General features: G+C 43.8%; 1 protein-coding gene across 15 annotated transcripts in view; it reads left to right on the top strand.

Annotated features, from left to right (window-relative positions):
* The first annotated feature begins 1,411 nt into the window (after positions 1 to 1,411).
* Positions 1,412 to 14,477, top strand: part of ENTPD4 (ectonucleoside triphosphate diphosphohydrolase 4) — a 29,903-nt gene continuing 16,837 nt past the window's right edge. For 4 of the 15 annotated variants that reach the window (XR_012417154.1, XR_012417152.1, XM_005562847.5 and 1 more), the window contains exons 1-5: positions 1,412 to 1,550; positions 9,833 to 9,937; positions 10,078 to 10,117; positions 10,893 to 11,090; positions 11,938 to 12,143. Coding sequence is in view for 10 of the 15 variants with exons in the window: in XM_005562847.5 (XP_005562904.2) it covers positions 10,101 to 10,117; positions 10,893 to 11,090; positions 11,938 to 12,143 (421 nt within the window). In the remaining 5 variants the exon portion in view is untranslated. The remainder of the gene's footprint in view (positions 1,551 to 9,832; positions 9,938 to 10,077; positions 10,118 to 10,892; positions 11,091 to 11,937; positions 12,144 to 14,477) is intronic. The other 11 variants (XR_012417156.1, XR_012417153.1, XM_074000500.1 and 8 more) reach the window with 4 other exon arrangements.

Raw genomic sequence — 14,477 nt, 5'->3', positions numbered from 1 at the left:
CAGGCAGTCCACCCGCCTTGGCCTCCCAAAGTGCTGGGATTATAGGTGTGAGCCACCATGCCCAGCCTAGTCTGGCATTTTAGTAGAGTCCTCCTTAAGAAAGACTAACATAACCCCATACAATGTCTCCAATGGTAAGGATTTTGAAAGGCAGATAATTTCGAAGGAGCCTGTCCTTAAAATCACAGTATGTCAGTGGCCACCGTTAGCTTCTCAATGCTGTCCTTGGGTCACAGGGTTTTCTAGTGTATAAATTATCCAAACGAGTAATTTCTTACAGCAACAGATTGTCAAAAAAAAGACACTGATGCGCGAGTCATGTGAGAGTCAGAAACATTGGTTCTGCTCTCCTCTCTGCCTCCAGGGGGTCTTGACCAAGTCACTCAACCTCTCTGGGTTCCAGGCTCTTAACTGTAAAAGAAGGTGATTGGGGCTAGACAGTAGAGTCCCTTTGGCTCTAATCTTCTAAGGCTTCATAGTTTGTTCCATTAACAGTAGCTGAATCCAGGTGGAGGAGGGGACCTAGGCGGGTGCTGGACCAAGAAGGATTCTGTGTTAAGATGTAGAACTTCGAGTTCTAAGCTTGTTTTACTTGATAAATGAAATTGAGTAGAAGTTTCTAGGACTCTTGTTTTTAAAAATCTTTTAAAGTGGCTGGATTGGCCGGTCACTTCCTATCTCTGGGCCACAGCGCATTCACGTGTATACAAGGCGAAAGAAAGGATGGAACCCGGGATTCCCAAGGTCTCTTCCAGCTCTCAAGTGCAAAGTTCTGTGTCTTCAAAGCAGTTTATTGCTAAACCAGAGAGCTAAGAGAGCTTAGCCTTGAGCTAAGTGTAGGTCATGGGGTCAATCTCAGGAACAGTCCTCACTTTATTTCTTCTCATAACCATTGCGTGTGTTGGGGAGGGATGGGGCAGTCTGTCTCCCCCAACATACGCTCTAACATATGCCATTGACAGGCAAGAATGAAATCCTGGCTCTACTTCTCACGAATTAGGTGATCTCAAGAGAGACTGAATAAGTGTGGGCCTCCGTTTCCCCATCTGTGAAACAGGGAGAGTTACCAGCAAAGGTGTAAATGTCAAGAGTTGAGCAACAACGCCTAGTCCTTACTAGGTTTTCAACCGCTATTTTCCATAACCGTTAGGAGCGCTAAGGAAAGATAAACTGCGGTGTCCTAAGTACGCTGCGGCTCGCTGACAACCAGACGAGCACCACGCCACAGTACTGGGTGCCTCCGTGCCACCACTTCCACATTCCTCGCGCACTGCGCGGAGGCACGCCCACGCGGATCCACGAAACAACCCAGCGCTCGGACGCCAATCATCCCGGATCAGGCTCCGCCCCCCCGGCGCTCAACGCGCCCGTCGGCGTGCGCGCTCCCGCCACCAGCGTGCGCGCTCCTGGCGCAGGCGGTGACGCGTCGCCGGCGGGTGCCGGGTGGGGGTGCGGCTCCAGGAAGGGAGCGCGGCCTCCAGGAAGCCGGCTGGCCGTGATGCTGCCAGTTGGTGGTCCCCCGCTCCCGGGGTCCCCGGCCAGCCAAGCAGGTAAGGCCGCCTTCCGGGCGCGAGTGAGGGAAGGGCGGGCGGCCGAAGGGGCCGGCAACGGCGGGTGGGTTGGAGTGCGGTGGCCGGCGGCTCGGCGAGCGGGCCGCGGACGAGCCTCTCTGCCTCAGGCCCCAACAGCCGCCCTCTTAGCCCCGCGGACAGATTCCCGCCGCCCCTGCTGCGCGGTCACATCCGGGCGCCCCGGGACCAGCGCCTGTGAGCCGTGGCGGCCGGCGCTCCCCCAGCCCCCGGCAGGGGACATCTGGCGGTCGCGCGCCTCGGTTGACCGCTCGGGATCCCCCCCTCGAATGGGCGGAGCTTGGCCGGGCAGCACGGATGCTGCACCGGGGACCTAGCCGGCCCTGCCTGCCGCTTTAAATGACATTCGCGCGTCTTGTCGTTTTCGGTTTGCTTTGCTTTGCTTTTGCCAGATTTCATGTTAGATTTCTTCTTGGGAAAATGGAGCTCATTGGGCAGTAAAGAGATAATACACAGCATTGTTTCTGAACTTGAGTAATGCGCGGACCCCTTTTAAAGGGACAATTCTCTCATGGTCTAGAATATGTCCCAGAACCCTTAGGGTGCTCCAGACCCCAGTTAGATGTACCCTGGTGCAGAGCGTTTTCAGAGAACGTTTATCACGAAGGAAACCAAAGAGATCCTTTATAATTCAGGAACTTTCAGGCTAGAAGGTAAACTACAGGTAATGGAAGAATTCTAAATTAGAGACTCAAAGCCCAGGTTAATTTCACATTGCGCTGTCTGTTGTCTTCTGCTTTTTGTAATGAAAATACCAAATTATCCAGCTTTAGAGAGGCCTAGAAGAGTTATATTATTTGTGTTATATATTTGATGTTTTTGTATCAGATTTGTTAATTCTGTTTGACATATTAGAATTATAAAATGGAATACTAATTTGTATAGTTTAGTCGTTTATTTCTGTGTTTACCTTAACATTGATTTATCTCTTGTAGTTGTTGCATATTGAATCTATGGCTTATATTCTTCTCCTCTAGTAGGAAATGTGTGACCGAGGCCCTTGAGGGTGTAGTCTAGGAAGGAGACAAAAATGAACATTTATGTAAGGATTTATATTCTCTACGTATTTACTCAGCATGTTTACTTAAAATAGAATACCCATGAATAAAGAGACGATTCCAATTGTGAGAAAACCTCAGGATGTGTAACAGGTTAAATCTTGACAAAGAAAAATGTTGACTTGTGCTTTGAAAGAAGTGTAATGTTGAGAGGAGGACAGGCTGCCTTGGAGGAAGTGCTGTTAGTAAGTGCCTGAGGCAGGCATGGGGACAGTTTGTGTGGGAGAGAAGAGAGAGAACTGCCGCACTAGAGCAGAGAGATGGTATCTGGGACTGATGAGAGGATAGGTTGGTGAGATAAGGTGGACCAGTTGATGGATAAAAGGTTTCAGGTGCCACACAGGAAACTTATTGTTGATCCTTGTGCTTCCAGAAGGTTCTTAGCTGGTCATATTTTGAAGGCCTTGTTTTACAAAGAGTTGCCTGTAAAATGTGCAAAATGTGGCGTGCACAGTGAAGGCAGAAGATGGGTGAGTCGCCAAGAGATCTGTCTTGAGATAGTGATGCCTGCTATGGTCATCTTAGATATGAGGGATATCTGAGGAAGAATCGACGGGCTTGGAGAATGATAGAATATGTCAACACAGGAAGTGGGAATCAAAGCTGAGAACCAGGTAATCCAGGTCAATGGGGATTGGTGATACCCATCTTAGACCTGGAGAATTTGGAGGGTGGTATTAGTTTACATCAGAAGATTTCAGCCCCAGACTTGGACTGAGTTTGCGGTAACAGGGCTTCAATGAGCTTGGAATGTGGAACTGGAACTTGAGGAAAGTCAGAGTTAATGCAGGAAAAGTGACCAGAAAAAGACTAAAATGGCAACCAGAATTTTGCAAATGAATAGAGAGGGAGAAAGAGGTTAAGACTTTATACTGACAAATAAAATTGAAATGGTTAAGATAAATATTGAAGAACATACAGATCGTAAATAGCAACTACGTACGTTTCTTCTTAAAGAATAAATCAAGTTGTCTTCATGTATCTGTTGTCACAGCTGAGTAATGGTGCCACCCTGCCACCTAGCAGCCTTCACATCAGCCTCTCACTCTCAGAAAGCAAAACGCTGCTGGAATGGTTGAGAGCAAATTTAATTTTTCCAGGTTCTCTTGAATGCTTTGATAGTCAAATCATTCTTTTCTGAAGTACCCTTCCCTATGGTACCTTTGCTTATTCAGAAGCCGAGCTCTCCCAGAGGCTGACTTCTCTGTGATTTTGTTTGCCTGTGATTTGAGTTCACTAACATCTGTTTCCTTGCATCTTGCGTTTTTTCACCAGTGGAACCATTTCCCTTTGTGATTGATTTGCGTTGTTTTTGTCGTTGTCTGTAGAACTGTCAGTGAGAGACTGACAAAGACATTGACACCTGACCATGGGCTTTATTCCAATAAAGAATGATCAGCCAAGCAGGGCCCCCCTAGCTGAAATCATGAGAGTTAATGCATCTCTCTGGTGATAGGTCTAACACAATTTAGGCCTTTTTAAAACATGTCAGTTTTGGCCGGGCGCGGTGACTCAAGCCTGTAATCCCAGCACTTTGGGAGGCCGAGACGGGCGGATCACGAGGTCAGGGGATCGAGACCATCCTGGCTAACACGGTGAAACCCCGTCTCTACTAAAAAATACAAAAAAACTAGCCGGGTGAGGTGGCGGGCGCCTGTAGTCCCAGCTACTCAGGAGACTGAGGCAGGAGAAGGGCGTAAACCCGGGAGGCGGAGCTTGCAGTGAGCTGAGATCCGGCCACTGCACTCCTGCCTGGGCGACAGAGCGGGGCGACAGAGCGAGACTCCATCTCAAAAAAAAAAAAAAAATGTCAGTTTTATGTGGTGGTACTGAATTTGCCTCCCAGAGCCCTGGTGCGAAGATTCTTAACTAGAAGGACAATTGGAGTTTACATTTGAAGATCAAATTACCATATTGTTAACTTTTAGGCAATAATCTGTCGTACTTTTGTCCTGAGTAAAAATTATAGTGCTTCAGCAGTTATAAGCTGTCCTGTTTTCTCTGCTTTTAAACACAAGTTTTGTAACTTAAAATATCTGTTTATCCTTTTGATCAAAATCATCACATATCTCAAAAGAAAAAAAAAAAAAGAAGTCCTGAGACAAACCTCAGATGACACAAAGTTTCCTAAGTGTGCTGTGATCCTTCTCGCGGTCACCTTCCTCTTCGAAGTGTGTTCTCACCCCATCCAGAATTGACCGCCCACCTCCAGAAATCTTTTCCTGCTAAAGCTAGCCTTCGCTGTGCTCTTCTCTGAGCTCTTATAACAAGAATACGAGTAATTTAACATTGCCTTGAATTAGTAGCTTGGTTATTTTCTGGGTATTAGTATTTTCTCTGTAGCAATCTGCAAACTCCTTGAAATTTGGAGTTGGGTTTGTTACTCCTCATATCACCTTTGTAGTCCTGATTTTCTTCCCCAAGGACCAGTTTGCCTTTAACTGTGACTTGAAGCTGCTAACTAAAACTTTCTTTTCTTTGGTTCTCAGTTCAGCTATCACACAGCTCTCACTGATTTTTTTTTTTTTTTTTTTTAGTGTTTGGATTGGAATTCCTGTGTCCTGATAGGCTTTTAAGATAGGCTTTTTCAGTATGTTCAGAAAAGTATTTGATCCTGGAAACAAGGTTTCATCAGTCAAAGGTAGCTTGTTAAAAATCGTTATTTCTTCTGATGATAAAATTAATATATGTCCTTTGAAAAATATAGGCAAGACTAGGGAAGAAAATAAAGATGATACCTGATCTCATTGCCCAGAAATAACTAAGCACTGTTAACATTTTGGTTTCTTTCCTAACATTTTATCCCCCCCAAGCATGGTGACATTTTTTCACTTAATATATCATGAACATCTTTTTCATGTCAATAAATAGATCTGTATCATCACCTTTAATAGTCACATTGTATTCCACTGCATAAATGTACCCCACAGTGGACATTAGTAACAGTGTTTTGCTGTTACACACAATACTATGATGAACATCCTATAGATATTTTAGTGAATTTACCCCATGACTTCCTAAAGATGAATTTCTGGAAGTGTGATGGGTAGAGCAGAGGGTCGGCACGCGTAAATGTTTGTATGTGTCACCCCAGTACCCCCAGAATGTTAGTGATGTGCCTGTCCAGAGTCTCACAGTCTTCCCCGTCCCCTGTTAGCCAAGTATCACCAGGCCTTCATGACTGCCAATCTGATAGCTGTTTTTATTTCTGTTTATCTGAATACTGGTAATTCTATTTTATCAGCCATTTCAATGAGATCATTTCAATAATCTCACATTGTCTTTGCTTATTTTTCTATTCAGTCTGTCTCTTTATTTCTTTATGAGAACTTTGGATATGTAAAAGTTATTTACTCTTTGTCACGCACGTTGCAAGTACTTTTCCCAAGTTGTGTGTATTCGTACCGAGGAGGGAATTTTTTTTTTTTAAAGCACGTAGAAGTTTTAAACTTGTGTAACTATTTTATAAAAACATTAAAATCCATTTAAAGATCTAGATCACTGATTTTTTTTTTCCTTTTTACTTTTTGTGTAAACTTTTAAATCACAGACATTGTTTGTCCTAAATTTGGGGTACAGGGTACAATATGGAAACCATATTAAAACTTGAACTAAAGTGATTTTTTCCCTTTGTCAGGTAGGCAGTATTCATACTTTTTACTGTCTAATATCTTTGTGTGTATGTTTTATTTCCTCCACTGCATTATAGATTCTTTAAGGTCTGGGCCTGTATCTAATTCATCTTTGTGTCTCCCATTTCCAGCCATTTGTGAAACCTGCAAGAGTTACCCATGATTTGTGTGGCAGGCACTGGTCACTGGGGAACCAGAAGAATAAGAGGCTGTCCCTGCCCTAGTGGGACTTGTCATGTAATGAGGAAGCCAACCACAAGTGTAATACTTTATCCCACTGCTGTGATAAGCAAATACTCTGGGGATGTAAGGATTAGGGAAACTCACCCAGGACTCATGCTTGGTTTGTGTCAGGACTGATTCTTAGTAATGCAACTGACGACCCAAGGGAGAGGTTCATTCTGCAAATGCCAAGGAATGAGAGGCATTTCAGTGATCTGTAGCTTGTGTTTCGTGTGGCTGGAGCCTAGGGTACATAGGAGGGGTCTGTCAGGATGAGACAGAAGATGGGCCCCAGATCAGTACTTTGCAAAGAGCTTTCTGTGATGATGTCAGTGCTTTATGTCTGGACTGACTAATGCAGAAGCTGTATGTGGCAGTTGAGCACTTCAAAGGTGGCTAGTACAACTGAGGAACTCAATTTTTAATTTTATTTAATTTTAATAACTTTTAATAACCACACGTGGCAAGTGGCTACTTTTATTTAATTTTAATTGGCTAATTTTATTTAATTTTAATTACTTTAAATAACCACTTGTGGCAAGTGGCTACTTAGTGGAGAGCACCGCACTAGATCATGAGGGATCTCTTTTATACCCTAAGGAGTGAGAGAGAAAAGTTGGGGGATGGGGAGGTATGATTCCCTGTTTGTTTTGGAAAGGTCACTCTAGTATAGAGGTTCTTAACCCTTTTGGGTCCCAGAACTCTAAAACTTGACTTCTTGCCAGGCCCTTTCCTGGGGTCTGCAAAGCTGCAACTAGCACTCAGCTGAGCAGAACAAAACCTGGGCCTGGGGGAGCTCCCATTCTGGAGGAAGAGACAAAAAAGAGAAACGTAACACACGCATTATGTTAGAGGATGCGTGTAACATACACATAATACATAATCGACGAGGGTGAGTCGATTCTCACGCTTGCATCCCACCTCCCCTCCCAGGAGCTGTGTGACCTTAGACAAGTTACTTAGCCTCTCTGCCTCATCCATAGAGTATTGTGATAATAGTGTCTGTCTTGTAAGTTGTTAGGAGGATGAAGTTAGTACTTGTGCAATGTGTGGAGCAAGGGCTGGCACGTAATGAGCACTGTATAAGCGTTTAATAAATAAATGCTGAGGAGAAAAGATCAAGCAGGGAAGGGAGTTGGTGGGGAGGGGGTAGGCATTACAGTTATTGATCGGGTGACCAGGAAAGTCCTCCTTGAGAAGGTGACATTTGGGTAAAGACCTGACGGGAATGAAAAAGTGAGCCATACAGATTACTCCCTAGCAGTTGGGGGGAGCAACAAGTTGAGAGATCCTGAGACCAGAGAGTGCCTGGCATTTTTGAAGACCGCTCGGCACATCAGCGTGACTGCAATGCAGTGTTAAAGGAGAGAGTAGACGATGAGGTTAGAGCCTTAACAGGTGTCAGATCCTCTACGACTTTGTAGGTTGCAGTCTTTGGTGGATTTTGAGTGCAGAAGTAATCTGATCAGGGTTCTGAGCAAGGGGTGGGAGTGTGGAGCTATCAATTTCCGAGAAAGTCGGAGGGTGTTGGAGGCAGCATTGTGGGGCCACTGGTTGAGACTGCCGATAGAAGACTAGTTAGTCTGCTCTTTTGATAGAGCAGGCAAGAGATAAGAGCCTGATCTCAGGAGAAGGTGATAACGAAAGGGATTTTAGATAAGCTGAGGTTAAAGAAATTAAAGGAATCGGTAAGAAATTACATTTGGGGCCAGGCGCAGTGGCTCACGCCGGTAGTCCCAGCACTTTGGGAGGCTGAGGCGGTCGGATCACAGGGTCAGGAGTTCGAGACCAGCCTGGCCCACATGGCGAAACCCCATCTCTACTAAAAATACAAAAATTAGCTGGGCGTGGTGGCAGGCACCTGTAATCCCAGCTACTCAGGATTACAGGAGAATCGCTCGAACGCGGGAGGCGGAGGTTGCAGTGAGCTGAGATGGTGCCATTGCACTCCACCAGCCTGGGTGACAAGAACAAGACAACATCTCAAAAAAAAAAGAAAGGAAAAAAAGAAATTACATTTGGAAGATGAAGGAAGAGGGATCACACTTGAGTCCGGTTTCTGATCTGTGTAGCTCTGTGGGATCAAGATTGAGACTGCAGGGGCAGAGCAGATTAGGAGAAAAAGGGGTGAAGACTGCAGTTGTTAGGGGTGCAGTTTTAGAATTTTCTCATGGTTCTGTGCAACATTCAGATAGAGACGGCTCATAGGCTGTTTAAGATGCATAGAAGAGAAGCCTGGGGTGGAGAAAGAAAAATTTGAGTTACCTGATCATTGAAGCCTCAGTAATGATTGTATTAGAAGAGAATGAGGCTAGACAGAGAGCCTGGAAACATAAGAGTAGTCGGGGTTGGCAGAAAACAACACTTAAAGGATCCTGAGCAGCAGTTACTCCAGAGCTCAGAAGCAGACCAGACGAGACAGCTGTCTTGAGAGCTCAGGCAGCTTTGTGAGACCGAGGAAAGATAGAGACTGCTTGTCCTTTGGCTTCAGCAGATTGGAAGGAGGCCCTGGCTGAAGGCCTCTGTCTGCTCTGCAGTTTGAGGCCTGGAGGCTGGAGGAGGAGTGATAATGGTGGAGTCAGAGAACTAACTAGGGACACAGTGCCTTGCACAGTACTTTGTATATAAAAGGGAAGTCTAGGCCGGGCGCGGTGGCTCAAGCCTGTAATCCCAGCACTTTGGGAGGCCGAGACGGGTGGATCACGAGGTCAGGAGATCGAGACCATCCTGGCGAACACGGTGAAACCCCGTCTCTACTAAAAAATACAAAAAACTAGCCGGGCGAGATGGCGGGCGCCTGTAGTCCCAGCTACTCGGGAGGCTGAGGCAGGAGAATGGCGGGAACCCCGGAGGCGGAGCTTGCAGTGAGCAGAGATCCGGCCACTGCACTCCAGCCCGGGCGACAGAGCGAGACTCCGTCTCAAAAAAAAAAAAAAAAAAAAAAGGGAAGTCTAATAGACATTTATCAAGTGAATGGACATTTCAGGTTCACATTCAATTTATTCTGCCTGTCTCCTACCTCCACCCCAAATCTCCCTTGTACCATAAGGTATTTATGGCGTATTTGATATCCTGATATTTTGGGATCACTTTTGGTTAGAGAGCACTAACTAGTACCAGACGATTATCATCTCTTTTGATTTAGGTCTATATTGGACAGTATGAAATTAACTTAGAAGTGTGTTGCTCAGAATAAACCCTTCCAACAGCTTCAGTGCGAGGATCATGTATGTATAGATTATATGTGGCTGGATTTAAGCACACACTTAAAGAACGTAGACGTTTTCTTTGATGATGCTATCTTTGTGATTTGTCTCACTTCCTGGAACAGGAGGGCTCTAACTCCGTGAGGACCCCAGCATTATTTCTATAATTGTTTGTGAGAAGGACTGAATCCCAGAGCATTGCCTTGTTGCTGACCTTTCAGTATGGGGAGGTGAGTGATGGGCCTAATCACCATGAAACGTGAAATCTTGGTGACACAAAAACAGATCTGGAGAGGAAAAAAAAATCCAAATTGCAAGTGAAAAATGTGAAGTTGTGCTGTGCTTCTGTTTAATACCTTTTTTCTTCCAGGACCCAGTGAGGTATTTTAATGCATGAAGCACTCTTCAAGGTGAATAATAAAGAAATTAAGTGTAAAATGATAAAATTTATCCCAAAGGCAGTGCAGCTTTTTTAAAACCAAATCATATTTCTGGAATGAGCCTCTCATTCTTGACATAAACTGAGGGGAAAAGTTCCTGATTATTTGCAGAAATGTCTTGTAGGAATATTTCTAAAAGCACAGGACATAGAAAACTCATTTATTTATTTTGTTATGGGGGTATTGTTAAAATGCTGTTTTCTCCCATTCCTCGAGTCATCTGGGAGAGATTTGCCTTGAACTTCAGTGTTAAGCCAATGTGCTCCTCCTGAGCTATTTGTGTATTTCTGATGTAATGGGCAGTGAGCTCAGTCGCATTTGCAGCAGGCCCACCTTACAACATGCCTTTCTCCATACTACGTTCCCGTTTGGTCTCATCATCCTCATACCCTATTTCATGATCAATTTATAGATTTATGTTACTGAACTTATTCTTGTAAGCTGTCTCTAATTCTGTATTTATTTTGGAACAAAGCAGGGTAAAATAAAAAATCTACACGATACTGTCAAGAAAAGGGGAAAACACAGAAGTGTCATAACCATCAGGGCCAATTCTCATTTAGATGGTTTTATGATAATGGGTTGTGTAGCTGTTGTGTAGCACATGCAAGATGCCGGTATACAGATACCTACAGATAGGGAAATTCAGGTAGCTCAAGCCAAATATCTTATTTTAGGATCACTTTAGGTGAAGGAAGCTTCATTGGAGCAGATTCCTTTAAAATCTTTTTCTTTCTACTTTCAGGATTGGCATCTCCTGTCTTTTTCCTGCTTCTTGGCATTTTAGCATATCTCCAGTAGGGTGTCCTCGAATTCTGAATACCAATTTACGCCAGATTATTGTCATTAGTGTCCTGGCTGCTGCTGTTTCACTTTTATATTTTTCTGTTGTCATAATCCGAAATAAGTATGGGCGACTAACCAGAGACAAGAAATTTCAAAGGTAAGGGATAAAAACATTTGCCTTCTAGACCAGAAGCCATACCTTCTGTCTTACCTGTTTTGGGCTGCTGGAACGGAATTCGATAGACTGGGTGGCTTATCAACAACAGCAATTTGTTTCTCACTGTTCTAGAGGTTGGGAAATCCACGATCAAGGTGCCATAGGTTTTGTGTGTGGTGAGGGCCCGATTCCTTGTTCTGAGATGAGGAGGTCTTCTTGCTGTGTCCTCACATGATGGAAAGGGGCGAGGAGGCTCCCTGAGGTTTCTGCCCTCATGAACTAATCACCCCCCTGAGACCCCACCTCCTAATAGCATCACATTGGTGATTAGGTCTCCAGCATACGAATTTTGGGGGTCCACAAACATTCAGACCATAACAATCATTTCGTGACTTCACGATGTTTGACTTTAGGTTGGAATTTAAGGAACTGTAGGAACTAGATTCTGTACCATACACATCATGGCATGAACAGTTAAACCATTTGAAGCTAGTTAACTGCTAACTACCAAATCCATATCATAAGAGGCCCTGGAATAATTATTTATGCATAAGCGTCTCCTGTAACATATTTTAAGCTGATTTTTGAGTTGGCAGTTTAGAAGTAGAATTTTGCATTTTGGAATTTGTTTGAACTTCTGTAAAGAGGTGTGTGTCTGATTTAGATGATCTTTATCATTATCACTTGTTTTCTTTCGACTCTTCAATTATTCGACAGTTGTGTTAACGTTATAATGAGGCTGCTACATAGCTTAGAAATTATGACTTGGTGTTCGTTGCATTTTTTCTGTTAGACATAAGATGATATTCTCTGTCTAAATCCAAGCGTACGTGTGTTTCTATCTAAGGTACCTGGCACGAGTTACCGACATTGAAGCTACAGACACCAATAACCCCAGTGTGAACTACGGGATTGTGGTGGACTGTGGCAGCAGTGGCTCTCGAGTATTTGTCTATTGCTGGCCAAGGCATAATGGCAATCCACGTGATCTGTTGGATATCAGGCAAATGAGGGATAAAAACCGAAAGCCAGTGGTCATGAAGATAAAACCGGGTATGTAAATGAGAATATCTGCCTGGTAACCAGGGTGCGTCCCGTCATTCTCCGCGGCGTCTTTCATATCGTTCTCTTTCTGCACCCTCATAGCCCTGAGTCATATCTCACACCGGGACCTGATGGGTCTCCTTGTTTCACTTTCTTTTCCCTTTTCTGTCCATTTTGCATAGGGTGACTAACACCTTGATAAAACATCCAAACAGACATGTCTTTTTGTCTCCTGTAGCATTTTAATAGTGCCTTACTCATAGTATCTACTTAGATGGTTGCTGGTTGGCCTTAACTATGGAGAGTTTTTTTCCTATTTAGTAGTCATTGGTCTCTATCGTTAATGACAAAGTAATTTCAGATAACTCATGAAAATCTATAATATGTTGGCATATATTTTTCATTTTTAAAAATTGCTGGCCAAATATAGTTCTAGTCATCTAGATTGTTTGGTGAGTGTGACCACAGAACTTAGAGCTAATAATAATTATGTATAGTTTTTAAAGATACTATAATTTCTAAGCCAGTGTGACATGTAAAAGTTTAGATTTGGGCCAGGCGCGGTGGCTCAAGCCTGTAATCCCAGCACTTTGGGAGGCCGAGACGGGTGGATCACGAGGTCAGGAGATCGAGACCATCCTGGATAACACGGTGAAACCCCGTCTCTACTAAGAAATACAAAAAACTAGCCGGGCGAGGTGGCGGGCGCCTGTAGTCCCAGCTACTCGGGAGGCTGAGGCCGGAGAATGGCGGGAACCCGGGAGGCGGAGCTTGCAGTGAGCTGAGATCCGGCCACTGCACTCCAGCCTGGGCGGCAGAGCGAGACTCCGTCTCAAAAAAAAAAAAAAAGTTTAGATTTGGCTTCCTTATTAGGTAATTTATGTCAATGGTGCTCTTTTTTCTGTGTCATCACCATTTCCGTGGACAGCAGCTTCTGTCAGGAGCATTTAGAATAGGGAGATACTGGGAGTGCCTTGAATCAGGCTTTTTATGTCTTGATAGTTGATCACTGATTTCAAACAGTGGACCACTGATCTTAATAGAGATGCAGCACTTTTATTTCATCTTTCTAATGTATTAAAGTAGTAAAATATCAAATGCAAACAATCCAGGAAATTTATCTTGTAAATTATTAGAGAATATTGATAAATAACAATTTTATAGTTCATTATCCCCATTTCAGAAATAAAATTTAAAAGGATGTTCAGTTTAATGTGAGAAAAATGCATATCCTCATAGAAGAGTCTCCAACCACGTAGAATGGTGACCCCTTGAGTCCTCATTCTTCATGGAATAATTCAGACCCCACCTCCTCCTTCAGGCAGCCCTCAACAAGTTGATTATCCTTTGATGTGTGGGCAGCTAGGAACCAGCATATTACTCAGAAAATCTAAAGTCTGTACCTCACTTTTCAGGTTAAAGAGAGAACCTACTCTATGTCTATATACCAGCATTATTTTATCAGAGTACATTTCCGTGTAATTTTTTAGTGAGTGTCTTTTAAGTTTAGTTGTATGTATTTCTACCCCTTAATTTTTTTTTTTTTTTTTTTTTTTTTTTTTTTTTGAGGCGGAGTCTCGCTCTGTCGCCCAGGCTGGAGTGCAGTGGCGCGATCTCGGCTCACTGCAAGCTCCGCCTCCCGGGTTCCCGCCATTCTCCTGCCTCAGCCTCCCGAGTAGCTGGGACTACAGGCGCCACCACCACGCCCAGCTAATTTTTTTGTATTTTTAGTGGAGACGGGGTTTCATTGTGTTAGCCAGGATGGTCTCGATCTCCTGACCTCGTGATCCGCCCGTCTCGGCCTCCCAAAGTGCTGGGATTACAGGCTTGAGCCACCGCGCCCGGCCAATACCCCTTAAATTTTTATGTATCCCTAATCTAGAAACATTTTTAGTTAAATTAATATTGATCAAATAAAAAATTTATGAGAAAACTATAAAAATAAAGCATTTTGCATTTCATCTAGCTTCACATACCAGGTCCCATCAGTGACTAAACAGGTCTCATGGAATAAGATGAAAACTTCCATGCCTTGGAGTTGTTTAGAACAAAGGGTCAACTACATTATCATCCTAGAGTATATACGAAAATCTCATTAAAATCAGGCTTAACATGGGTCTGTCTTGCACTATACAAAGTATATGAAATGGAAGTCAAAATACTTTTTTATTGCACTACTCTGTCCTCAAGCATGGATTTCCATGTATAGCATTGCAGCAAAGCTCTAGAAATTTCCTTCATAGGGTCTGGCTAGTTTAGGACTGACTGCATTGAAATTGAATTGTATGTGGCGTCAAAAGACTTATAGTTTAGTTCATTTTTTGCTAATTCCTTTGATGAATC

Source organism: Macaca fascicularis, chromosome 8 (assembly GCF_037993035.2).
Source record: "Macaca fascicularis isolate 582-1 chromosome 8, T2T-MFA8v1.1".
NCBI classification, from domain to species: domain Eukaryota; kingdom Metazoa; phylum Chordata; class Mammalia; order Primates; family Cercopithecidae; genus Macaca; species Macaca fascicularis.
This window is presented reverse-complemented; position numbering and strand designations above follow the sequence as displayed.